A 26,936-nucleotide genomic window follows, 5' to 3' on the forward strand; every position below is an offset into this window, starting at 1 on the left:
ATGAAGGTACATTGTGTGCAGGGAATGATTCCCTCCACTCCAACCCACACAGCAATTTGAGGCTGGTTTTACAAGATAAGCAGATAGGAACACAGAGCTTGGAAACATGCCATGTTTGCACGAATGCCTTAAAATACACTAGCAAGTGTGAAATCTGCCACAGCATTAAAGGCAGTCTGTGAAGAGCAACTGTGATTTAGGGAACTCTGTTGAAGCAGAAGACTAGGTTAAACAGCATGGTTTATCTGCTGCTCATTTTCAAGAAACCTTTGATGCTAGTTTACCTAATCCTAACATTGTTCACTCTACTTTGAACTCTCCTAGAATCCAATAGTCACTGGTTTTAAAAATATCTTCTCCAGCTTCACTTGCCATTTTCTCTGCAATGCTCCAAGTCTCTTGCCCTCCACAGTCTCCAGTGTGCCATCAGGCATCTGGCCAATATCCAGTAGATCCCCGTGCTTTCACCTCTGCAACCCAGAATGGAGTGGCTCTGGTTTCAAGCCAGCAGTTCCCACACTGCTGCACAGATGCAAGCAAGGCTACCTCTCACTCAACCCATGCAGGATATACGGGACTCTGGAGTACCTTTCCAGACATGCACAGTGCATCAGTTTGAAAGAAATAAGGAGATTGTTATCCTATGCAAACAATATTTTACTTAGAATCAATCATTAAATGCTTTTACATTTGATAAATGTATTAGCAGAATACTCAAAGAAAGCCAGTATACGTGCATCAGTTTGGTGGCTAATTCATGGTATTTAATGGACCCATTTTACCATTTTGCAGAAAAAGTTGATGCTATGAACACAGGGGTCAAAATTGGACTTCTCAGCAGTGTATATTCTCTTTCAGCAAAAAAAGGCTCAGTATCAATGTTGTTTTCCTCCCCTTGTATTTCTTTCCATTTAAAATAGATTAACACCCTTCATAGTATCGTCTTCTCTATGTTGCATAAGGTGCTCAAATGTTAAGAGCTTTAATGAGTTCAGGAGTTTGCTAGTCAGAAGGAACAATGAACACATTGTTTTCTACTGCCTCCTTCACTGGGTGTTCATACTGCAGGAAGGAAAAAAACAATGAAAAACAGTTCAGAAATTTATACAGACATTTATATCGCATAAGAAAAGAAACTAGAGATCCTAGAAGCACATTTAGATTCAGCCTTTAATCCTCCAGCACCCACCCTGGAACAAGGTGCTGCAGGATGAGCAGCTCCCATGATGCGATTGCTGCTTAGCACTGCCCCTCTTTGAAGGTGTCATTCAGCAGCAGCCCCTGGTAAGGGAAAGGCCTATGTCCCTGAGCAGCTCAGTGCTCATAACGGAAACACTTCCCTCTGGAAAGCCTCAGGACATCAGCTTTAACAGCTAAGTGAAGCAAGCCCTCTGTTCTCATCTTTTCTAAAATCCCAGGCCCAGTCTACTGTAGTGACCACCGACACAGCTGTCCCTTCAACACAGGGAGCTTTCTTCAGCTCTGTGCAGTGGAGACACACAGCATCGCACACATCATAGTAATCCCCCAGCCTTATTACAGGAACGCCAGACCCCCAAAGCTGTCAGGTCTGCGCATAAAAGCTGGAACAGCACCAGTAGCATATATACATGCACGTGTGATGGGGTGGACAAGATGGAAACTAAGCATTGTATCAAAGTTAACAGAGTATTCAGCTTAATATACTAATTAAAGCGAGGGCATAAGCTAGTGATTCTACTCTGAAGAGTTTAAGAACTTAAACAGAATATTTAACTGGGATCCAAGTCAAATGAATAAATTTGTTCTTTAGAAATCAAACTTAGAGGCATCAAGGCTACTTTGTTGTCAGACCCAAAAGGCAGATGAGAGAAAGCATGCAAGATGTTGTTAGGCTGCAGAGCTCCTAGCTGCAGGATGTCATGGATACACAACTCCAAGGGTAAGTGGGACAAAGCAACAAAAAAGAACTGCATGAAGGATCACTAACTACATAGAAACCAGCCTCTGGATGAAGGAATCCCCAACACCTGAACCCAAGAGAAGCATCACTACCTGATGGTCCTTGTCCTTACCTTCTCCCTAAGGCGAGTGCTTTTTCACCACTTTCCCTAGTCCCTAGCAGGACAAACGCTGCTTTCTATGCATCAGGACTGGGGGTCCTGTGAGGAACCAGCCCCACAGACCAGCTATCCAAAAGTTTCCCCTCCCAGGACTCTTTTCACTGCCAACACTTATCAGTCAGGCCATGGCTCAAAGTCCACCACCCATACAGAGCTGCCCATGCACTGCACATACCGTTGTATTCTGGATCGTGTCGTCAAAAGTCCTTGCTGTTTCACCCAGGGCCGAGTCAACAGACTGAATTCTGGAAGAAAAGTGAGCTTGCCTAGTTTGTTTGAAGTGTTAGTACTTACTGATGAAACTTGAACATAGAGATTTGTCAACAAAAATGAACTTCAGGATTCCCCCTTTTGCAGCTTTTTGCCCAGCATTTGTACCACAGTATCTTTTATATAGGAAAGGATTGCCTCCTTCCACCACCTCTGACCTGTAGATACAGAAGTGACCAGAGGGTACATCGTGTTCCAGATCCTGGTACAGGTCTCTTGAGTTTCAGGTGCCTGTCCTGCACAACTTCCCATGCAGAGAGTCCCTCATTGCACTCTAGTCCCAATTCAAAACGCCACGAAGCTGCAAAGGCTCCATCAATGGACACGAACTAGAGGTGTCATACCGGATTCAGAATACTTCCCGATATACCAGCGAGGGTACAACCAGCCCAACTAGCACCCTGTTTGACCATCAGAGGACTTGTGGGCATGCAGGACAGCTAGTAGACACATACCTTTGCTTTTGCTGGTTGCAGAAAGAATTCAGTTTGAGCAGCTGGACGTTCCAGAAGTCCTAAAAAGAGCCCCAAAGAAAACCCCCATTACTTGGGAAGAGGTACCTCTGTGGGCTGGCACATGAGACCTTGTACACACCACTGCGTCCTTCTCCATATTTGCCAGGATTTGAGTTTCCTTCTCAAGACTGGCAAGCTCTTCAACAACAATCTTCTGGAAGGTCTCCAGCTTACTCAGTCTAGTGATGGAGAACAGAAACAAGTTTGACACTTTAATGTGCAGTAGCATAAGAGAGATGACAACCCCTTCAGCACCAAACCTGCCCTTAGGCAAAGCAAACATCCTTGTTGAAGTACACTGTGCAGTTTTGTTCTCAGGTGTCACAGAGCATGTGAATAGCTGTACCAGGTCAAACTGAAGATGAGTTTAGCTGAACAGCCTGTCTCAAGCAGCAGCCAGTAACGGAGGTCCAGGACAGAGTGCACAACAGGGTTCCCAGGGCAATACTTGCCCTGCATACTTTCCCTGCCTCCAGGGACTTCAACAGAGATTTCCCAAGCTGAAGGCAGCATCTTGGCACAAATAACTTCTGATGGGTTTTCCTACTATGGGTTTGATACACACACATACGGTGTTGCCATAGGATGCCAGCGATTTCTAAACCTTAACCAGCAACACCTTTATTTTCTTGGGTTTGCCACCTTTCCCCTGGCAGTGGGATGCCAAGCCATCATCTGATAGTGACTTCAGAAACCACCCTTCTGTGGTAGGACAGATTTAGTACAGCTCTGTCCCCACTATCCTGCAGCTCTGCTTGGCTCCAGGTTACTTAATTCATAACATCAAAGCATAGCAGCAGGTCACCGCCATCAGCTTTTATCTTCCACCCCAAAATGTTCCCTGGCTTTGTTTTTGGAACACAAACTTCTCCATGTACCTTAACGACAAGCAAATTCTGCGCACAGAGATTCTATTAATACCAGAGATTTTGCACTTTAAAGGCTATTATTTCATACTACATTTGACTAAATCCTGCAAACAGAATGCGTAGTAGATATGGAGGTCTGATAGACTTACTGAGATCTCAGGCTGCACTCGTTTTTTGCTATAACAAATCCATAACTACTATAATTGATTTTTTTATTTAGCTCCTATCTGAGAAATTTGACAACCCATAAAGCAAAATGACCTACTTAAAGTCCTATCTGGTGACTGTAAAGTCCGCTAGCTGGCTTTTGTTTTGTGCACATGGAAACAACCTACAGAAATGGGTCTATAACAGACCCCTTACTTTTCTTCTCCCCTGCTTCCTTAAGGAAATACGAGTCTGGCTTCATTCTTAAAACACATAGAAACAGAAGCTACTAAGTGTAACAGGAGGGTATTTAAACAGATTTGTGAACACTGATGACAGTCACAATATAGTCTAAGGACCACTTCCTCAACTGCTCTTAACTCAAACCTGCTTTGCGTTAACTAATCCATTCACTCTCCCCTTACAGGAAAAGCAGGATAAATCACAGGAGCTATGGTTCTGAAACTCTTTTTAGAAAAAAGGAAAAGAGATACGCATGCAAGCTATTTTGCCTTACAAACCAGAATGAGCACAGCAGCTTACTGTCAGGTTCACTAACGAAGAGGCATTTGTTTTCGTATCAAGATTTATGCAAAGCTGAAGCTGTTTTCAGCCAACAGCAGGCAGCTTACCTGCACTCATGTATCTGGTTCAGCAGAGCAGACAGGTTCTTCTCTGAAGTCCTCAGGGTGTTCTGTGCGCTGATCTCCATCCTCTTGTACCGGGACTAACCACAGAACATGCCATTAGGGATGAGCAACAGCCCAAGCCAAAACCTAGAAGTCTAGTTTGCAAAGCCTTTCCCTGGAAGGCAAACCCCTCTGTGGTCTGACTTTCAGCTTAGTGGAAACCATCTTAAGTCAGATTTAAACAGAAGGGATATGACGTATAGGCAGTGTACTGCAAATATGAACTGATTTCATTCAACCACACTAGTTACACCAACAGAACTCTATGTAACTCATGCAACTTCAGGTCAAGATCATGCTATTCAGCCACCAAAGAAGTGAACTTCACCTGTATACCAACACACTTGACCGCACAAAACCAAATCTTTGTTAGTACCACTTCAGAGCAGCATTAATGCAAACTGTGTACATTCTAATTATAACTGATCTGTAAATGCAACCACTTACAGCTTTGATTCAAGGACTATTGCTAAAAATTTAGTGTGAACACATAACACCAACTCAAAAAAAAAATCATGGTTGTACAATACAAAGTGCTGATCCAGTACAAATCCTCTGCTGGGCACAAAACATAGATAGGATATTCATACCAACTTCCCTCTTGATAAAAAGGTAGTTTCATTTACTATGAGAAAATGCCACACATGGCACACATGTCAAGAGAGTGCACATTACCCAGAACAATTTCTTTAGTTGGCCGATAAAGCTTTCAAATGCAGTAATCACCCCTGAATCACTGAAGTCTTCATGCAGCATCTTGGAAAAAAATGCATCATCCACACTATTATCCATTTCCTGAGCTAGGAGAAAGGGTATGCCCAGTTAGTGCTGTGCTGGAGGGCTTGCTGGAATATAAACCCTTGTACTACTGAAGGGTTTGTCATTCATATTCATATGAACAACAACATTTGTTAGAGAACGCAGATTTGAGTCTTGCTCTTCTAGAGTTCACAAACAGGAGAGAAACTGCCCCAAAATGCATTGAGAAAGACTCATTAGGAAGCAGCATAGAAGAAGAGACAAGATAGTAACCAAACAAAGAGCAATATATTTACAGATAAGGCAAAAGCACAGCACAATAATTAAAAATACATTTTAAAAAGGCCACTGTTTTCCTGGCTTCTGCTTATTCATTTCGAGGACAGCTTAACCCCTTTCTGTTTGGAGTTCGCAGTGTTTTGCAGTTACTTCATCTGTTATCTGCATGCTTTTTTCAGTTTCTTTTTTTTTAATAGTTCTGGAACTATTCAGAAAGACTATAAAGTGCTGGCATTGAGTGGCCTCCTGAGTGCATTGTGGTTAGGAAACTCAAATTTCCTTTTTCACACTTCTAAACACGTGGTATCCAATGAGAGTCCCACAATGCATGCCTTCTGCTACATTTTGAGTTTTGGAGAAGATGTCCTCCCTACAGGTACCTCATCAAACTTCCACGTGACTATGATTTCTGCCATCAAAAAAGAAAAGCTGAAAGCATTTAAACACTTCACCTTGATTGCCAACCTGTCTTTACCTGTTTGGCGCTCCACTTCCTTCTCTACTGAATCAAGAAGTTTCCTTGGTTTATAGGAAGCATCAGAGGGCAACAGACTTGTTTCCCAGCTGGAAGATTTAGGCTTTTTTATGACAGTGCCACTTAATATATCTAGAAAGAGAATATATGTTTCAGAATAGACCTGTTCTTTCGCATGAGGTATGTAGCAGTACGTATCAGCTACTCCAGCAAAAACCACCGCTGGAATTACCAATCCTTCAGAAAAGCAGGCAGAAAAGCATTTTGCGCTTCTGGCATCACAGTTACAGGACAGAACAAGACTTCACTGCAAAAGCAAGTAGACTGCCTAGTGCTAAGCAGATAACTGGAAAGCTGTGTATCTCCATCTTGAAGATAACTTCATTTATTGACCCGCTTTTCTAATCAGAAAAAACACTCCTGTCCAAGTTTCTCCCCCCTTCACTTTTCCAGCCCAAGCTCACAATCCATTTAAGATCATTTGTTCATGAGCTAATTTCAGCTGCTGCTTAAAATAAAAAAAAGCATAAATACATAGGACAGAGAAAAACTATTCACACCCGTAACAGCCTTCTTTTCTGCAGCTTCACTAGAGTTACCATACAATTACTTTTAACCCAGGAAAACCCTTCAGAACAGAGTGAAAGAGGCTGCAGCCCATATTTTAAGGAAAACTTGCAAAAAAACATCCCTTTGTTTCGGTGTTCACTCTTCCAAGCTCAGTGAGGTGTCCGTGTTTGACCAACCACCTCTCTGGAGTCTCCACAGGGCAGCAAGGTGGTGGAGCCCAGGACTACGGGCACAGTCAGACCACAAGGAGCGTACTGAAGTACAGTAAGGGTTCACGGAGCAAGTGTTCAAATGCAGTCACAGACGACACCTGAAATTTCTGAACAAAACCCTATTTCTGCCTTCGCATGGTATCAGCTCCTCTCCAACTGTACAGTAAAAGTGATAACGTCCTCAGCACTTATCTTCCCCCAGAATTAAGCAGGTGTATTGGTGCAGTGAAGGTATATTCTGCAAATGCTGGACAGGTAAGAGATGTATCAGGAATATGAATATGAGAAAGGGAATGCTTTTTTCCCCCGAGACCAAAGCTTCAGTGACTCGGCTCATAGTCACAATAACAACTTTAAGATAGTCTCTCTCAGAACTACCTCAGCTTTGGGAATATTAGGATGAAGACAGCCCATTGCTGCTAGACTTTATTGAAGTTCAGTTGCTTCCAATCACAAAGAGACTGTAGTGCAGTTTTTAATTAGTTTGTGCACGTTCTGTTTCAGTAAAGAAAGGTCCTTAAGTACCACTTAACTAAAAAAATCTACAGCAGTAATAAGCATCAGTACCAGTCACCATTTACCAAATGCTTATAATGATGGTCTACATACATATTCTTAGGTATAAAGAAAGCCACCTTTCAGAGATACTTATTTTTTTAACTTTAAGTCACACTGCACTTTCAAATCATGAAAAACTAGTTTTTGTGTTTCTTCCCTTTTACTTATTTCACATATTTTTTTCTTGGGTCACTAGTTTGTTAATTCCCAGCTCTTAACAGCTACACTAATAGTTAACCTGTGGTCAGGGACAGGATTTAAGAGTTAGTGACAAATTCAGGAATGTATATAAAACCATCTTGCCATAGCCTGTCATGACGTATAAAACAGAGAAATAGAAAATATTTCTTATGCAAAAAGTATCCTTCAAATATCAAAAAGCTCAGTGCCTACTTGTTTTTGAATGACAACAACTCTGTCAACACCCCTTTCTAGTTTTTAAGCAGCTCTTCCATGCTACCGAGACTGACAAACCTGAGTCCTTCCGCTTAAAACTTTCTTCTCTTGATGATTTCCCAGACGCATCATGAAACTTCTAAGGAGAGAAGGACAACACTGTGAGAAGATGCCCACCCTGCGCTGCAGACAAGCTGTCAGGGACTCGTCTGGTTATAGGGAGCAAAGTGACACGATGCACTGATTTTAGAGAAGTAGCCTGACAGCAGATTAGGAGGTTCAAGTACTGCATACTGCACCTGTGTGGCCTTCTCCTCATCATTGGACGCATCAAGTGACAGCGGACCATCTTTGAGCTCCTCTGAGAGTGTTTCATCTGTGCAAGAGATCAGCCAAGCAACACAGGCAACAGAGGTTAAATCCTGTATTGACTAGAAATCTCAGTTTAATTACATATGTCAAAAAAAACAAGCCACCAGCTTCTTCATCTCTTCACACAGGGAAGAGACAGCGGCTCAGACTCAGTCCAAAGGCTGTCTTACTTCTTGCTGCCAGTTAAGTTCATTCCTTCAGCTCTCATTAGCCCCAGATAATGTTCTCCATGCTCAAAAGACTATCTACAAACAATATCCAGCCCTTGTAGCCATTCCAAAAAAACATGACGAGGCAGAATGCTTACGAAGAAAATGTAAAGGAAAAAGGCTTTTTTTTTTTTAAATAAAAACCAACAAAAAACAACCCAAAGCACCCACAAATATGAAAACAACTTTTTTAAAGCATTAAAGAAGATTTAGAAAGAAATACCAGCAAGATCCACTGTATGTAAATTGTCTCCCATGGAGCTGGATGTGCTTTTTTTCCTTCGCATCTCCTTTTGAGCTCTTCGCCTTGATGCTCCCTGCTAAAACAAAACCAAGTCTAAGCATGTATTTTATTTAAACTTTATGATAGAAGTAGGGTTTGGGAGGTTTTTTTGGGCGGAGTGTTTTTCTCGTTTGGTTGGTTGAGTTTTTAAACACACTAAGAGCAGATATACACTTGAAACATGCCTAACTTACTGATAGCGCTCTCCAACACTGCAGGAGATCTGTGCCTTGAAGTTCAACACATGCAGAAGTTGTCCCTTTTGCCATTAAAGTTGTATAGTGGAAGAACTTTTTCATAAGCAGAATCAAAGGATTTTAGTCAAGAGAGAAAAGAAAAGGTTTCCAGGGGAAAACCTTTTAATGCAATTACCAGTTCTGGAGAGTTTTTTTCCCCTCTTTCTGTATTTATGTGGGGACCTTTCCAAAACATTTGATAGCACTTAATGGCTGGGCACTGGAAAGGTCTGGCATTGTTAAGCTGTATTTTATTTTGCTTGATGTATGCCTGGTGTCACACCAAGCATGCCAATTTCTGCTCAATTTTCCATCTATCACAAGTAAATATTATAGAACAACTTGCTCAGGGCTCATGCACAGTTGTTTCTATGAAGTGTCACGTGTTTTCCTAAGACCTCCTTGTTTCCCCAGCCTTTAGTAGACCAACGCAGCCTCAGCAACACTTAGTAGGCAAACTTGTCCATCAGAACGTTTGATAAGATAACACCAGTTTGTTTAATTCTGACTCATTTGTACACATTTTACATGTGTAAGGTTTTTAAATCTGAGGCACCTAAGCAAGACAGTTCCTTACCTTCTTTGTCTGGTAGTCACTGCCACTACTTGCAGAAGACACTGGAAGCACTGCAAGAAGAAAAGCTTACCTCATTACTGACAACATAACTGTGCGCCTTGCCCAGTTAGGGTTTGCATTGCAGCTAAATAATCTAATTTTGAGTTTAGTTTTCTAGATATTTACAAGAGAGAACTTCACAACTCTTGAATTAAACTTCAAAACCCCTTTCTAACAAAGCTTCTAAATAATGAAAATGCACACAACCTGCTGCATCCAGAGCAGTTGCCAAAAAAGGGGCAGGCTCAGCAGCTTGTGCAGTGCTCCCCAGGTCCCAGCCAGGGCACGTGGGTTGGTACTGGAGTGAGAACAACTCCCATGGAAAAACAGCATAAAGTATAATTTCTCCCTCAACTTTCTTTTGCTTTTTCATCCCTACCGAAACTAACAGCTACCTGAGCAAGGCTCATCCTCCACGAGAGGAACAGAGACATTCCAACTCATTCAGGGCAATTGAGTTTGAATTTGGAGGTCCCAGCAGCCAACACAGTAATGGATGGTGGCCACAGGGCAAGTTTGCTTTTGGCCAGGCCTACACAGAAGATACTACCAGAGATGTCACATCTGATTTTGTAAATCACTCAGAGTACAATTGGCCTGTCAGCATGTAAACAGGGAAGCAGTGTGCCATGGTCTGCAAACTGCGTGTGTTTTCAGGGTTTATTCCCCAAGTCAACTGTATTTCCGGAGACACGAGTAGGGAAAGTTGTAGGGAGGAGTTATGGGATTCTCCAGAAAGATCTTCCTCCTCTTGTGTTCAGGAGCCCCAAAGCAGCCATCAGCTCAGCACCCACAGGCTCTTCAGCCCCATTACGCAGAGGATTGCATCCATGTAAACACTTAGGTGCCCAGTTTCCACCTGGACGTTTGAACCCCAGTACGTTCACCAGAAGGAAGGGGACAGGAGCCCAGTTCTTCAAGTACAAGGATGCACGAAGCACCTTGTCCACAGGGGTCCCGCTCATTGCCAGCCTTGAGATTGCCCTCTCCTACTGGTTTCAGGACTCAGTCGAATCCTGCTTCTCAGACCATCATCAGCCATTTCCTTATCTGCAGTACAGTTCGTCGTGCGCAGCTAAGTATCAACAGCAGACCAAGCTTACCTTTTAATTTACTTCTCACCCTGGGTCTTTTTCGGGTGTAGTCAAGAGATTTTGGGAATGACCGTTTCTGAGAGTCAAGGATCCAGCTTTTTTCACTCTGACCAGTGCTTGTATTTTCATTATTGCTTTCAGAGAAAAGATGTTTCCTGTAACCAGACTAAAGACACTATTAAGAGTGAGTCCTGCTCAGACAGCTCCGTCTGCCCACCCAGAAGCCCTCCATCCATTCCCCTGCATTTACTACCAAATTATTCCATTGCTCTCTCCCCACAGTGCGATACCTAAAGTATTTTAAGCTGTGAAATCTGTCAGCACAGCAACAGTTAACTGTCAAACCAGCAGTATAAAAACACTGAGAGGCAGATGCTTGCCCTTTGCCAGCATAGGGTTTACAGCACCATCCATCTCCTTTTCCCTCCCTCCTGCATCCAGGTAAAAGAGCTCTTGCAAGGAAGAAAGCCTCGGCATGCCTGAACTGCAGCCAAGAACACAGCGAGAAAATAAAAATGAACACAGACATTCACTCGCTAGTCTGGCAGCCCCGGTGCACCCTGAGCACTGCTTTCAGCAACAGCAGCAAGCGGACTATTTTAAAGCTAACAGGGTCACATCCCTCCAACTCCGCGCTGGGTAAGCCTTAAACTTCAGCCTCTTTAAGGGTGCAACGGATTCATACAGGTGGATGCACACAGCAGTCAAAGGCTCTGGGGATGCAAAGGCACAGACGACCTACCGGCCTTCTCTCGAGCTTGTTCGATTCCTCGTTCTTGTTTCCAATGTCATGACTCCTGCCAAGCAACCCATACAGACCCGAGTTAGACGAGCAGATGCTGCAATAGCACAGCACAGCAGTGCAGGAGGGGCACAGACAAACGGAAATGGCAGGGGGCTCATTAAGAGATCAGCAGGAAAACAAAACTCTTAACATGCAGTCACTAGCCAAATTTTTCTTCTTTGCCTGGTTTCTGAAAGTAGCAATTCGGGTATACCTGGAAATTAGCACCTTTTTAAAAGGAAAAATAGGCTACATACTTACAGGTGGCAAGTCCCTTGCAGCTTGCAATAACTGGAGGTAGCAAGGCAGAGGGTTTAAGAATTTTTCAAAAATTTAATCAGTAATTTAGGCATATGACCGGGGTGGGGGGGGGGGTGGGGGGGGGAGGCAGGGGTTTAAGAGTTAAAGTCTTATTATTGTCAAAGTTGACAGGAGCCGTTATTATTTCTAGTAACTTTTATATTCTCAGGTACCGTTTAAATGTCAGTATTGATAACATCCACAGACACTGTGGCAGCCAAGCAAGGAATTATTTCATTAGAAACATCACACAGTCATTTGGATCCCAGCTTAAAACAGCTTAACTGAGGCAAACTAACTCCTCTTTCACAGGCCAAAACGTTCATAAATGGTGCATGTATAATCCTGTACCTCTGATTTTGTGAAGAAACTTTCTGGCTGAGAATCTTTCCTTTGGCTTCAGCAACCTAAGAGAGAAGCAGGTATTTGTCCAAAAGTCCAATTACCCCCTAAAATCACGTACAAAATCAAAAAGTATCAGAACTCAGAAGGGATAGAGGAGGATGGATTACAAGTCCAGCACAGAAATTCAGCTTTTTAAAGGAGTGCGATTTGTTGAATGAAACACTCGGCATGGGTCTGAGTGCCATGGAGCAGGGTTTCACGCTGACACACAGTGGCACGAGCGAGGGCTGGATGGTGGCCGGTTTCTGGGAGAAATTTGGGATGTCTCATTCAGTGCCCATCGCCTCTGAATTAACAGGCAGCAGTGACAGCACCCACACCAGGGAAGAGACTGAAAGGTCTCTACAGCAGAGCCACCCCGACAGCAGCCATCAGGAGCAAGTTTTCAGCTTCCTGGGAAAACCCACACCAGTCAAAGTTCCAAAGCAGGCAGAGTGACTCATTTTTATTCAATTTTTCTCACAATCTGCTAATGTAAGTCAAGCTGAATTTCCAACAAAAGTTTTGCAGTGACTGGCTTTAACCAGGGGTTCCCAACATGCCAAGTGCAGCTCAAAATAGATTTCAGTCTCTTCTGGTTTAGCCTAGGACCACAAAGTAAAGGATGCTCAGCAGCCTGCTTCCAATATCCAGTAAAATGGAAATAGAGGTTGGCCTTCAATTACAAAGATGTCCCACAGCCTCACTGAAGCAACAGCTCAAATCCCCGTTGCAGTTAGTTTTATCAGACAGTACACACCACAAGCTTCCAGAAGTGATAAGTACTCTCCCCACCCCCAAAATATATTTCTATGTATAACCTCGTACAGAAATACAGGAACTTCAGATTCCCAGTTGCCTGTTTTGCTATAACAGCGTGTCCGTCCTTACCGCATTTCTGCAGTAAGAGACATCCCCTGCTTCGAGTTACCACTCTCCATTAGCTGCTGAGCTGGGACCTTAGTGCAGCTCCTAACAGTTGCTGTCTCAACTTTACCTTTTCATGACTTGCAGAGTCTGAGTTCTCAAAGTCATAGATTTCCTTCCTGCAAGACAACATTTATGTGGCAGTGACATACAATCCTGAAGAATCACCCTACACAACTTCACTAAGAATATGGGGAGGGATAACATGGGTTTTTTCTGATCCCCCTCAGAACTCCGTTATACACTGAATGCACAAATACTTTGTGTGTCTAAAAATGCTGTTTTCTCAGCATCTAAAAAACCACATATATATATATATATATACTTGTTCCTTTCCTATTTAGTCTCTATTATCATCTGTCTTTGTTCTCACCCTTTCTATTGTAAATTTTTAATTTTGAGAGAAATATTCAGAAGATACAAACAAGTTAGCCTATCCCTGTTTATGTAGCGGACATTTCATTCCCACATCACGAATAACAGTACATGATAGAAAGAAATCATGAAGGAAAAGAATTTCAGGAACATTTAAGAGAGAAAAAAAGTCCATTTAAACCCCTTTCGAAGAGTCTAACATTTGATGTTTGTTCTCTAAGCACTTCTCTGTATGCATCTAGATTTTGTTTTCATGTCTTTCAACGTTTAAAATTAACTGTACCTTTACTTCTTCCTCCAAATTGTAACTATTAAAAGAAAAAAAAAAATCCTACAGTTGTTGCTAAAAATACCGTACACCCTGCCCTTCTTACTAGCAAAAGAACAGGAAGACTGTAGAACTGAGCTCTTCTCATTCAAGCTTCCTGAAGGAAGAAAGCGCTCATTTTCAGGTGGAACACTAGAGGGAGCAGAACGACCGAACTAAGACCACCTCTGCCTCGAACTTCTACAGTTCTACTCCTGTTTTACGACCGCTATTTGCTGCATCGAGTTATTTGATCTTAAAACCCAGAAGCTGCAGTTATGATGCAATTCTGCATCAATTATTCCCATTCTTATCTACAAGCAATCAAAAAAAAAAAATCATCTAAACATTTGGGGGTTTTTTAAGCTAGAAGTCAGTAGACTGAAGCAGGACAGTCAAGGAAGCCCTGGATCAGCCAGAACTGCATCAGGAATCCTCAGGTACAGTTCATTTGCTCTCCTGCCCATCAGCAGACATTAGCTTGCACACAACACTTGGCAGAGAGAGCAGGAGGGGAGGGTGCAGCAAGACAGAATGCCAGGGCCACAGACCACATACCCCTTTCAAGCCCTCGAGTGTTTCTGCCCACCGTCCCACTAGCTTTGAACTTAAGCAGATAGATGTATGAGGGCGAGGGAGGAGGACAAACCGAGACAGAGCCCATCCTGAAACTCCAGGACATGAGATACCAAAAAACTGGGACAATATCAGAAAATGATTAGGTGTTTGTGAATGAAGCTGCCACTCATCGCTCAGCTCACTGGAGAATGGGAGGAATAGGGTTGGGTGAGAAAAAATGGAAAAGCCAACATGACATAGTATGCTAGAGGTGAGGGCATTTTTGGCAGACTAGACCTAGCTTCTAAAGCCTTTACTGCTTTGGGGATCCAAAGGTTCCCAGTCAGATAAATTATGACTTTTCATAATCTCCTGCTTGCCCCGTGTGCCCTCCCTCCCCTCATCAATACTAGAAACAGTCTGAAAATCAGCTGGTACACCAGACCCTGCAAGGGCACAGGGCTTGTGTGTCATACCTGCCTTCTGTCCTCTCCTTGGCCGCGCTTGTTTTCCTGTTTCTCTTTTCTGAGGTAGCATCCTTCTGAAAAGGGGAGAGTTGCAGGATATAAAACCACAACATGCCAGGTCAAGTTCTTATCTTAGAGGCTGCTAAAAGCAGAGATAAGGAGTGCCAGGAAACTGTTCCTCCTATCACCACCACCACCACCCACTTGCAACTGTTTCCTGCCAGGTTCTTTGCTACCAGCGAGCGTGGGACTCCCAGAGCTGAAATTGGGAGGCCAAGGATACAGAAAGTAGTTTAAAAGCTTTGAATTCATTGTGCAGTGGGTAAGAGTTACAAAACCTTTGAACTGTAGTTAAAAAAAATCTAAACCTCGTACCTAGAAATGTAAACCCAAGAACAAGCCTAAAACACAATTTCTTACATAACTTACGTACCTATTCTAAATTAAAATTATTTCTTTTGGAATTTAATTTCTCTCACGTAGTGCATAGATTTATTTTTATAAATATCTGGACACATCAACAAAAATTTCCAAGTGCACAAGTCATCTAAAGAAACACAACTACAGATGGCTCTCTGTTACTTGCTAATTTACGCTGGTTGCAAGCTCCTGTGTGAGTTTGTTCCACACGGGCCTGGACTGGCTACTCACACGCCGTGCTCCTGGACACAGGACAGCACACCACTGCCAGGGGATACATACACCAAATAAACTCAGCTGGGCTTGAATTGCTTGGTTGGGCCACACTAGAATGAGGTGGAAACTGTTGCTTCTGCAGCTCACTCCTGGTGCTAAATGGCACGTCACATCAGGTATGACACTACATGGGCCCAGGATACTGCTCAAGGGCAGGAGTGGGTCAACCCATCCTAGCTTTCTTCTGCAGCTCCACCAAACTAGCTCTTCCCTGCCCCTTGTCTTTTCAGTCAGGTGGGCCTCAAGGCAAACATACCTTTGGCGTGGAGTCTTCCATGGGTTCTTCTTCTAGGGGCTTCTCACTGGGGACAAAAGAACACGCGAGGGGAATGCAGTACTGAGGGGCTTTTCATTTAAAGCCCAGAGAATTAGTTTGTGAAGTACTAACAACAACAAAAAAAAAACTTGCACCAATTAGCATGAAAGCAGTGGTTTAAAAAGAGCACAGGGAAGAAAACTAATCAATAGCTCTACGGAAGTCCAGCTGATTAACTACAAGAAATGCTGTCCTGCAAAGCTCTGAAAAAAAAAAAGGTGTTACTAATGCCAAGGTGAACTCAAATTCACAAGATCTTTCACAAAATTCATGGTCCTCGTTATGAATAGCTATATATCTGGTAGGGTCCAGTTACACAGCTGAAGTTACACTCTGACACACAGATGTATGCTCATATTGTATTTGAATTAAATCAACGACGAGAGAGAAAATTCTCACCAAAGCAGTAGCCAAGCCAATAAACCAAACATCACCATTCTGCAGCCCCAAAGCGCTGTAACTCTGGGCAACCAGCCTTGCTAGCCAGGGTGGCAAAACAGAACCTTTTCTTCCGTTTAATAATTGACAGAGTAAACCTCAAAGTCACATGCGTTAAAAGCCCAGAGGAGGGAAAACAAAAAACAAAACCAGAAAAAACCCCACCTCACAACTTTTGGTCTATAAGACACTCACCTAGGCTTAGCTTTCATCCTTGGAGATGGAGTTTTGGACTTTTTTGCTGAAGGAGGCAAGGAAACTACAGCTTCACCCTCTGGAGCTACTATTAAACACTATCTGCTTTTGCTCTCAGGCCCACAAAAGTAGAGCCTTCACCACGTCACCTGGGTGACACTTAACTGAGTTGGACTTAAGGAACTGAAGGGAGCCATGCCTGACCTGAGCCTTGGTTAGCGTTTTCCACATCAGTCTGCTGGCTCACGGTAATCATGGTGACACCAGAGTTAACCGTTTTCTGCTCAGAGACAAAAAACCATGAACAGAGCATGCATATGATCAATAAAGAAGCGGGGGGGGGGGGGGGGGGAATAGGAACAGAGATTTTCAGGGCTAGCCTGTGGCAACAACTGGAGGACAGGTTCATCAGTAGCCACACGCAAAAACATTTTAGGTTGCATAAGAGGTACTAGGAGCTTCTCCCTAAAAGCGTCCCACCATTCCCTTATAAGATGAAATAAAATTTCTTCTTTCTTTTTAAAGCAATTTTGCCAAAATTGCAAACTCTGGAGGCAAGACTTTGGGCTGACTTCTCACCAATACAAGATAGACTTTAAAAACGTTGTCAGATCAAGGTACAAACTAGTTTTCTTCGAAAGAAGGTTTTAACTACACTTCTTAAAAAAGCAGACTGAGGAGGAGAAAAAGGGCACAAGGACTGTTTCACCATACACCAAACACTTACCGGTACGGTGCCTGTTAACTCTTGGCTGTGCTGAGAGGCTAAGTTGTCTGATAGAGCTTCCATGTTTTCAGTGTTTGAAGGATCTTTCCTGCCCTGTGAATTGGTGGATTCGGGTATCACTGCAGAACAGCAATGGGGTGAGAGTGTTATTGAGGTAACTGAACACACACATTTCCTTTCCATTCTTACACAACTGCATAAAAGCGCAATAGTACAACTTATTAGGTGCAAATATCTCAAGTTATCCTTTAACAGAAAAAAAAAAAAAAAATCAAACATCTCCAAATTACCTAGTGCAGAATTGCAATACTAAATAAACAGCATCTTGAGCCTAATACTTCTAAGCCCTTCGTACTATATGAATATGTACAAATTTATGAACTTATTGCTACCTTGACCCTTAGCTCTGGAAGACATGGAACAACCCTTTGTGTCTGGCTAAAGCAACAAACCAGCAGGATCTTCCACCATCTCCATTTCCCTCTATTGAATCTCTACTGGGCACTGGAAAGACAAACTACCTTCTGCCCTTCATACTCCTTGATTGCTTCAAGTAGTAGTGCCCTTGTATCTCTACGTGTGCTTCACAGTGGACCCTGGTGAAGTAGCTTCTCCCTCACCTGCAACTCCAGAATCTGGAGGGCTTCCATTCTAGCTCATATTGGGATGTTACTGGGGGAAAACAGGAAGGACTACTGAAGAAGTTATCATCTCAGACACCTAGAGCTATAAGTAGCTCTTTTGCATGTTCACCTGGAGGAATCTGACATGCACAGTAGCTAAGAGGAAAGTAAAAATTTGCTTTTAACACAGGCACAGAAAGAATGCTAACCTAACCTAAGGGCAATTCAAACTCAGGGTTCGTTTTCTGAAATGGTGGGTGGTAGCAGTAGAAAGAGAGCTGCAAGTTCATTGTTTTGGAGGACCTGAAAAGATCTGTCAAGCAAGTTACACCAAGGAACCATCCACACAAAAAATAATCACTTTAAAAACTGCAGTACCCAATTATGCAGCAAGGACATATCCTAGCCTTCAAAGAGTAAAGGTCACCGTACAGGAAAAAAGCCACCTCCCAAATAATTTGATACTGGAATTGAACTGAGGAAACATTTCCTGTTTAAGACCAATTCTGACCACGTGTGTCTTGCTTTTGTGCCGATAGCAGCTTTTCCTTAAACTACAGGTCACAGCCTTGGTGGGGATTTACAGCAGAACTTCAGAGCAGGGTAGAGGGAAAGGAAGGAGATACTTTCTCTTCCTCTTGGACAAGTGCTGGGCTTGGACCTTCCTTTGGGTCAGGCACTCAAGCATCATGCCTGTACTTCAGGCCTCAACATCTACCATATTTGGAACAAAATGAAACTCAGCACAATAATTCTGGAAGGAAACACCTTGCAGGAGATGCTGACTGGCAGCATGGGAAATTATATTTGATCACAGAAAATGCAGCGTGCTCAAAGAAATACAGCTGTAGGGAGGCGAGAAGAAGGAATCCATGGATATTCCAGGTCCAGCTAAGAGCCTTTCCTACCATAAGACAAGCAGCTACGCTTGTAGTTGGGGCACATGCAGAGGGAGCCCTGTGGCACGAGGTATTTATGGTGGCACACACCATGCCTCTGCATATGGCAGTGGGTCACCTCCTGCAGAGGACCTGTGCTGCTGCTGATCTCTCTGTACAAAACAGGGACTGCGGGTGAGAACTTCTGCTCCCCCACCTGCGCTTCCACAGCAGTGCCGGGCATCACCAGGGCATCAGGACAGACGCGCACCGTTCTCCATTGCATCGTGTTGTCAGGAAGAAACAGAAGTCACATCCCTGCAGGTAGCCTTGGTAGGGGCTGCACCACCACACACGCTCCCCCTCCTGCGGGGTCTCCCCCAGACGTCTGCACAGCACAGCCAAACCCAAAACCACGCATGAGGCAAGTGAGAGGGGACAGATGCGTGCATCCCACCGCACTGCAGCTGCGGGTGGAGAAACACTACTGCACGCTCTTTGCACGTCAGAGTCTGCCAGCAGCTGAGGTGTGCCTTGCCAGGCTACCTGCCAGCACTACCAGATCCCATCTGCGTGAGCAGTTCCCCTGCCCATGCAATCCCAGCAGAACATGGCTATGATGGCCCGTAGCTCCTTGGGATAGAGGGACTCAGTGTCCACCATGAACACCAGTTACCAAGTTTGCAAGATATGAGCAGTACAGGATTGATCTTGGGGGTTGCTTTTTTTTTTTTTTCCAATGTGGTCAACTGCAAGCTGTGGACTGCAAATGAAAGTACTCTTTTTAAAACTCAACAATTTAGATTTAATGAAATAAAATAACAGTATAAAATAATAAAAAAAAATAATCACCTGCTTCATTCTGCCTGACTTGCTTCCTAGCATGGACAGGCTCCTCTTCAGCCACATTTGTCTGTTGGTGTGAATTAATCTAATGTGAAAGTGACCTTACAAAATGTAGAGGTTTCATCTAGTAAAGTCAGCTACTTAAGAACAAAACTAACAGTTGTTAATCACCAACAACAAATCATTGGATGCTAGCAGAGTTGACCATTTGGAAAGGTCTCTGCTCCTGCAAGGATAAATGACAGTCACTATACTATGGCTATTTACTGTCATGTAAGGTTTTCTGCAAATCCCATGGTCTATGGATGAATCACAAGTATAAAAAAATTAACCATATTAACATTTACAAAAAAAATTAAAAACCCACACAAACACCCCTTGTGTCTTTACATTAGCTTATAAAAAACTTGGGTTTAAAAGTACTATACTTTTAATCTAGAAGTTCTATCTACAAAATCAATCTAAGATTTGTGTCTTGCAGCATCCTTTTTCTCATCTCCAGGTTCTTGCATCACAGTTTGCTCATCCTGTGCAATGTAATGCTTTGAGATGGTGCAAGAGCATGTTTATACTTCAAGTTATCCCATTAAAGGCCATTGGTTTTATTTCCTACTTCAAAAATTCAAGACTAATCATATCACACTGAATCAAAGAAGTTTAACTTTCCAGCTTCTAAACTATAAACTTGGGTCCCTTGAAACTTCTTTTCCTGAAGTCTCTAATCTCTCTTCCAGAACAACGCTAAGAACGTCTATACAGAGAGTCAAAGATCCTCAAGGGGAAGACAGACACATAAAATAAACGGACACAAAAAAAGAACCCGACCCAAGAAGGCACACAATGTTTTTGCTCAGGGTATATCAAGTAAAATATAGTTTAGAAAAGAAAAAAAACTCACGCTAAGAGCTTACCATCATTTTTTCATCTCCCAGGACTTTTTTAAGTATACTTAAGATTTCAAACTCAGCACTGAAAGATATTCTGATTTTTGTTGCTTCTGTTTTGTTAAGAGTAGCAGGAATCTTCATGTAAATTTTAACAGTCTTTTCTCCACCATCCTCTGTGTAAATAAAAAGCAGTTAAATCTGTTTTAGAGCAAGACATTCACCCCAAAAACATCTGAGTAAGTGTTTGGGTTTTTTTAAAACAGTCTCTTTTACAACTTGCCCACACATTTCCAATAACTCTGTTCACCCATTTCTTTCTCATTAATCTAGATGTGATTATGCTGTTCCCTAGCACATCTACAAACCAGCCCCTCGACATGTCCTGCTTGGGTAGGGCAGGGAGGTTATTGTGCTAAACGGGCCCCCAGACAGTCCAACAAGTAGAGCTGGTTCAAGGTGACCATCAAAGTGTGTGACATGGAGAGGGGAAGGAACAGGAACTCTCTTCGGCGGTGGTGAGATTTTAGGGCGGCTCCCTGTGTCTTGTGGGCCCACAGCCAAACGGAGGATAGCGCTGCTTGGAAAACCTTACCCTTCAGGCTGTAGCTGCTGACTGCTTCTTTCGACAGCCTCACAGAGTCCCAGAGAGCACCCTCGGAAAACCAAAGCCACCACATCAGAAGGGCTGAGCGAGCACCCGCTGCGTCAGGCTAACCCAAGGCCACCCGGGCTTTGCTGTTACCTCATTACTGTCCACATAGAAAGTCACACTCTCGCTGCCAGTGTTGAAGTCAATCCAGAACTCCTCCAGCTTCTCATCCGACGGCTTCTTCACCTGGGGAAGCACAACAGCAGCGCTGCCATTCCCAGAAAAACCCCACAACTGTTGTCTCATTCACAGTTTTCTTTAACAAGACAAAATTGGAAAATTTGTCCTACGTATGCATGTACACACACGCATGCCTTACAGAAATAACAGCTAGGATCAACCCACAAGTTGCCAGCCTATGGCTCACCCAACCATACCCACAAAGTCAGACGTGGCTCTACATCAGCCAAGGGAAAGGCAAAACACAAACGCTTGCGTGTTTCTGGCAGGAAAGAGCCTGCAAAAGTTTACTGTGTTTGAGCACTTGGAATAAGCAGAAGCAGTGGAACTGGCTTCCATCAGCTTGGTTTTGATTCGCTACAACTGTCACGAATGGTGCCACAAGTACATTTACTTAAAGACCAGTAAAGCAATCTGCAGGATCTGTAACTGCTACTATGAGCTCTCCTGCATGGACATCAGGCTAATCTTGTTTTCTGGCAGTCTGGGAGCAGCTCTACCAGAGAATCAGAGTTGTCCTGTCCTCCTATTTCCTTCTAGAGATCTCTCTTCTGTCATCACCACAAAGAGAAGTGCTGCCTCTATCATTTGGCTGATATAAAAGCAAAGTCAGCAGGAGCAGATTGGGAGCTAAGTGACAAACAAGCAAACTTTCCAACTAGAATTGAAGGTTACACTCTACACTACAGAAAATTAAGCTCTTTAATGAAAAACAGGAGGGGGGAGGGAAACCATGCACCACGGAAGTAACATTTTAAGAGCGGTAGCACTGCAGGCAAGGTGTCACAGTGGTAAGGACTATTACCTCGTTCATGTCAGCAAAAGCAGATATGCAAGGAAACGAGTAGACTCTGGAAGAAAAGCAGACTTCACATGATACATTCAACATCAGAGTCTGACTTCATGAAAGGTGAAATCGTTAAGATTGGTTACTAATCTTATTGTTCAAAAAAGAATTTACAAAATCCTAGAAGTAAATTAAGCTTGGAGTAGCTTAAAGAATACAGTACTTTAGTAGTCATGCATTGTCTTCATTGATTTTACTTTCAAAAGAACCACCATTAAAAAGAATAAAATCTCTTTCTTAAGAACTTAATTATTCACATGTGATGTCAATCTTTTTTTTTTTTTAATATATTCCAAGTCAGTTCACAATCCTAGTTTTTCCCCTTCGCAGTAATGATGGCACCAGTTTATTCTCTTGGTTCACAGCTTACCTTCTTTCATCCCCGAGCCTTTCATTTAGCTGGTTAAGAAATTTTCTGCAGTCCTTCAGGATAAATAACATCTTATTAAGGATCAGGCTAAATTTTTTTTTGCAAAGAGTTATTCTATTGTACTGTGTAACCTCTACTCCAATTATGAGCTCTTAACTAGTCAGTGTGATGCCAAAGACCACCAGGGAAGAAACACTCAGGTTCCTACAAATGCTTGGACCCAACTTATGACCAGCAAGCCTCCAAGCATAAACCACAAAAATTAACTTATTTCTTTGTTAGAAGTAAAATAACTTAGAAATAAGAGTTATTTTAACAATATGCCTCTTTTTATTTGCCAGATATTAAAAAAAAAACCCACCATCCACAAATAACTAACTTTGTGTATTTCTAAAATCAGTTTTGTAGGAATGTCTTACAAGGACATCCTGACTGAACTCAAGCAAAACTAGCCCCTATTCAGACTTGTCAAGCATGTTGTTTTCAAAATAAGGACCCTCACCGTCTCAAATTCTCTATCCTTGATCTCTTTGAAAGCTTCAGCAAGATAGTTATCTTCAAACCAGTGGTGAACAAGGTCATCCCTCCATTTTTTTGTCATTAACCTACAAAGTGCTTCTGAAAGGGCAACCTGAAGGTCATAATCTACATGGTAAACATAAGCACATGATAAATATCCCCCACCAGCATAGCAGAGGGTTATAGCATTGCTTCTCCTGCACTAATATACTACCCAGTGGTATTCATCAGCTAGCTTCAGTTTCACCTAGGAAAACAGCGGAGGGTGACAGCCAAGCATTAGCTCCAGGCATCCCCTCGGCTCGGCGAGGTCGAGGTGCGGAGCATTTCTAGCCACGACACTCGTGTCTGTCGGGTGCTGTTCTTGGGGATCGGGAAGGGGAGGAGAGCAAAGCCTCATCACTCACTCGCTAGGATTAAGTTACATTTCATGTACCACTGTAATGCCCTAGAAAGTGTTATTAATAGGGGAAAAAACCATTAGATTTCACTCCAGAGGCTATAAACCTTACTAACTGAAGTTTGTCCACATCAGGGCAAAGCAGTTAAAATTTCCTTTTTAAAGACTAACAGGCAGCATACTTTGCAAACACATGCAAAGAGGATCTAATTACCTTTCTACATACATCAGTTTAGCTTTTCTTATTAGTCAATACAAATTACTAATACTAACCAAAAAGGACTAATGCATTAATGCATCTAACAATTTTGATTAATATTTTCTTATTAGCTTATTTAACTTGCTAACTTATTAACTTATTAATATTAACTATATTAATCTTCTCAACTGGTTTTCCTCCCCAAAAATCAACTATCTACAAGAATATAATTTAAATTATAACTCATCCATAATAAATCAGCAGATGAAGTAAAGCCAGAGAACCCCACCTTCATAAGAATAATCACTAAGTACTTCTTACCACCAACCTCCAGTATAGTTTTTGCAATGTCTTTCCTGAAAAAACATAATGCAACAAGTTAAAGTGGAAATAACCTCAACTCATGTTGCAGGGAAGACGGCGTTTAGCTACAGGAGCTGGAAGGAAAACCACTTACGTGAGCGAGCACATCTCTTCAGACAGAGGGAATTTCTTTCTCTCCTCCCGCGGGACACTGTCAAGTATAGAGTTGAGAGTCCTCAAGGCCTTTCCCCCCACAGAAGCAGGGGCAGAACAAGAAGGGGTAGAATTCAGTAACCATTTTTTCCTATAGTTTCAATCTGATTACACACACTTGTGTGAGCATGCCTCTGTATTTTCTCCTCCTAGTAGGAGTCTTACCTCCTGCCGCAGAGCGCAGCAAATATTTGCTTCTGTCACTAGATGCCCTAGTTCAGGTAAAAATAAATTCACCAGCTCTTTCTTCCCTAGAAAAATCATTTGAAAGGTTACAGTTAGCAATGAGCTGGTCTCCATACAAAAGGCAGTTGAAGCAACTACAGTTTGTTGTGTTGAAGGAGTAAAAATATCCCAGCTGTGAATTCGTTTTAAAACAAAGCTTCCAATCATCTAATCCTAGACAGAAAAGGGAAATGGTAACTTCTCTGTAAATAAAGCTCCAGATACTTGAATTGCTGACCTGGGTAACTATTTAAGTAGGTATAGAAAGGAGAAACTACTAACCACAAGAGATAAATCCATAATATATGACTTTTGTCAAAGTCAACAGAGCAAACCACAAGAGCATTAACCAGAAGATGCTCATGCCCACTCTGCTCCCACCAGAATAAGCTACAAGGACAAATAAGCTCAAGTTGCCTGGCCCACACTGTAAAGCTTCGTTTTTACACGTCTTGGGAGCCTGGATGCCTGGGCACACAGGTACTGGCTCCTTCTGAAACCACCTGCTACCCTACCTGAATGGAAAGCCAGCTGCAGCCACCGACCAAATGTTGTCACTGGAATGAATGAGACTGACAGACAGACATCCCTCTGCCTAGTTAGGATGGCTGAAGGAGTTACCGTGTTATTCTGCAGAGGTGGTTGCCTTCAGCAAGGGAATAGCACCTGAAGCCACTAGGAACAGGCATGCAAGAGCAGATTGTCTAGCCTCCAGTCCTTTCAGAATCACCACTTGCTCCAACCAAGCGAAATACTTGATGATGACCATTTAAACAAGGTTTCACAGCTGGACTTTTTTTCAGCATATTCAAAACAATCAAGCAAAGAGACAGTAGAAGGTTTTGTGCTCCAATGTAAATGTTATTGAATGCTAGCTGGAGGAAAATTAGCAGGATGATTTTAAAGAAAACATTGCGGGGAGGAGGAGGGGGAGGCAGGGAGTGAAGGGGAGAAGAGACAGGGGACAGAGTTCAAGCAGAATTACGAAATGTGCTCCCGACACTGAGATTCAGCATATCGAGGAATGGAAGGAAAAACAATACCGACCTTCATCACTGCACCTGCAAATCACCTGATGGAAAAAGCAAAGGAAGCCTGCGTTAACACACCACAACCCGAGAACAGCAGTACTCAAAGTGCTGAGGTGTTTATGCCCCCACCATCACAACTTTCAGGGGCTAAAATAACCTAAAACATTGCTGTGCCCACATCAGGAAAGCGGTGCCACCCGATACAGGTATGTCACGTATGGTGACCCCGATCACACACGTTGGCATTACGCAGGGATTGTAAAGGGAGCCAAGCACCCACTTGCCCCAGGGATTTCAGCAGCGCTCGAGAGCACAGTGCCCTCAGCTTCCCTGGAAAACCCACATTGTGTCATCACTTCATTACTTTCACTGCACATTTGGGCCTGTGTAAAAACACATTTTGTGTTTACACACTACAGTACTAGATATCATAACTTATGGTATCTGAAGAGTATTAAAGTCCCCTGAGGAAAATTAAAAATAAAAATTATAAAAAAAGAAAATACAACACAAATAAAAACCCACTTCATCCTCTACAGTGAAAACACACAGAAGAAATGGAACAGGAAGACAAAGAAATTAAATGTTGACAAACAATTTATAGAATATTTCCTATAATTTCAATGTGGTTAGTAGAGAAAATAGAAAAACTGATTTTGCTCAAATTTTATCAAGTCTCCTAAAAAGTCGTAAGTATTCAGATAAATTCTGATGCACAAAATGACACAGGTCCAGTAAGCTGCAGACACAAAGACCGGGGTAACAGCTTGGGGAACGAAGCTAAAAGCATTCTTCCTACTGCGAATTTACATCACTAGGCCTCCAATAACTTTGGAGTTATGAATATCTAAAATAGAAAGCTAAATGAGAATAGGAAGCAGGTCAGAGTATTCTTTAAAAGTAAATCAGCTGTTTCAAACACCGTAACAACAAATCGCCAGGACCACCTTGGCAAACACGTTTGCATGCAAGGTACAGCTCAGCATCGGTAACTTGGGTTTTTAAGAGAGAGCTTCAGCACAGAAGCTTGTATTTACAAAATATACCAGAACTCTTTGCACGTTTTCCTGCAAAAACAAACACTTGGCTTTGTGTTAGAAAATGAGGAAACACGGCAGCTCTGTGCAGCCCCGCAGCAGCTTCTCCCAGGTGCGTCGACCCTCAGCCCAGAGCAGGCTCCTGGGCACCGCTCGTCCCCACCACCTGAGCTGCATCCCAGGCTCAGTCCCAGGGCAGGTGGTCTGCATAACGCTTTATTTTTTAAACAGAAAACTATTTGTGAATGTCGGCTTTCTTGCTCACTAACAGCAACCCTTCTGTCCCCTTAATGCACATACGTACCAGCGCAGAGTCAAAGAAGTCTTCAAGAAGTAGCATCAAAAAATTATTCTCATTTGGGTCCATGAGGATCACAAATGCTCTTGCTCTTTCAAACCAAGATACCAGGTAAAAGTTAAAAGAATCAGTTAAAACCTGGGAAAAAGAGTTAATAATCCTTAAACTAGATATATCTGCAGCAAACCTTACGCACATATTTTGGGTTTTTTAGCCCTTGACCTTCAGAGTCATGTGCCGTGTCAAAAGCTACGTGGCATTAAGGAGCTCAAATTTTGCTAGGAGGACATGAAAAGTGCCACCCTC

General features: G+C 42.7%; 1 protein-coding gene across 1 annotated transcript; it reads right to left on the reverse strand.

The window, feature by feature from the left end:
- Positions 1 to 1,002: 1,002 nt before the first annotated feature.
- On the reverse strand, positions 1,003 to 26,672 carry SYCP2L (synaptonemal complex protein 2 like). Its single transcript, XM_075415304.1, has 32 exons — positions 26,637 to 26,672; positions 25,312 to 25,336; positions 24,205 to 24,290; positions 23,981 to 24,069; positions 23,845 to 23,879; positions 22,908 to 23,050; positions 22,406 to 22,458; positions 21,994 to 22,039; positions 21,102 to 21,194; positions 20,952 to 21,012; positions 20,384 to 20,532; positions 19,479 to 19,539; positions 17,126 to 17,244; positions 16,609 to 16,678; positions 16,399 to 16,444; positions 15,706 to 15,751; positions 14,763 to 14,824; positions 13,117 to 13,165; positions 12,087 to 12,142; positions 11,394 to 11,448; positions 10,661 to 10,817; positions 9,519 to 9,568; positions 8,646 to 8,742; positions 8,141 to 8,217; positions 7,920 to 7,980; positions 6,106 to 6,237; positions 5,268 to 5,392; positions 4,536 to 4,630; positions 2,967 to 3,066; positions 2,828 to 2,886; positions 2,278 to 2,347; positions 1,003 to 1,062 (listed from the first exon to the last, which is right to left on the reverse strand). The coding sequence occupies exons 1-32, from the start codon at positions 26,670 to 26,672 to the stop codon at positions 1,003 to 1,005; spliced, it is 2,463 nt and encodes an 820-aa protein (XP_075271419.1).
- Between the last annotated feature and the right edge of the window lie 264 nt (positions 26,673 to 26,936).

Source organism: Opisthocomus hoazin, chromosome 3 (assembly GCF_030867145.1).
Source record: "Opisthocomus hoazin isolate bOpiHoa1 chromosome 3, bOpiHoa1.hap1, whole genome shotgun sequence".
NCBI classification, from domain to species: domain Eukaryota; kingdom Metazoa; phylum Chordata; class Aves; order Opisthocomiformes; family Opisthocomidae; genus Opisthocomus; species Opisthocomus hoazin.

Excerpts from the sequence above, each read along its gene's own strand:
- SYCP2L (XM_075415304.1), bottom strand. The coding sequence starts at position 26,672 with ATGCTACTTCTTGAAGACTTCTTTGACTCTGCGCTG. Across the intron at positions 23,051-23,844 it reads AACTATACTGGAGGTTGGTG|ATTATGACCTTCAGGTTGCC; the intron begins GTAAGAAGTACT and ends TTTACCATGTAG. Across the intron at positions 11,449-12,086 it reads GTTTCTTCACAAAATCAGAG|GAGTCATGACATTGGAAACA; the intron begins GTACAGGATTAT and ends GTTGCTTGGCAG.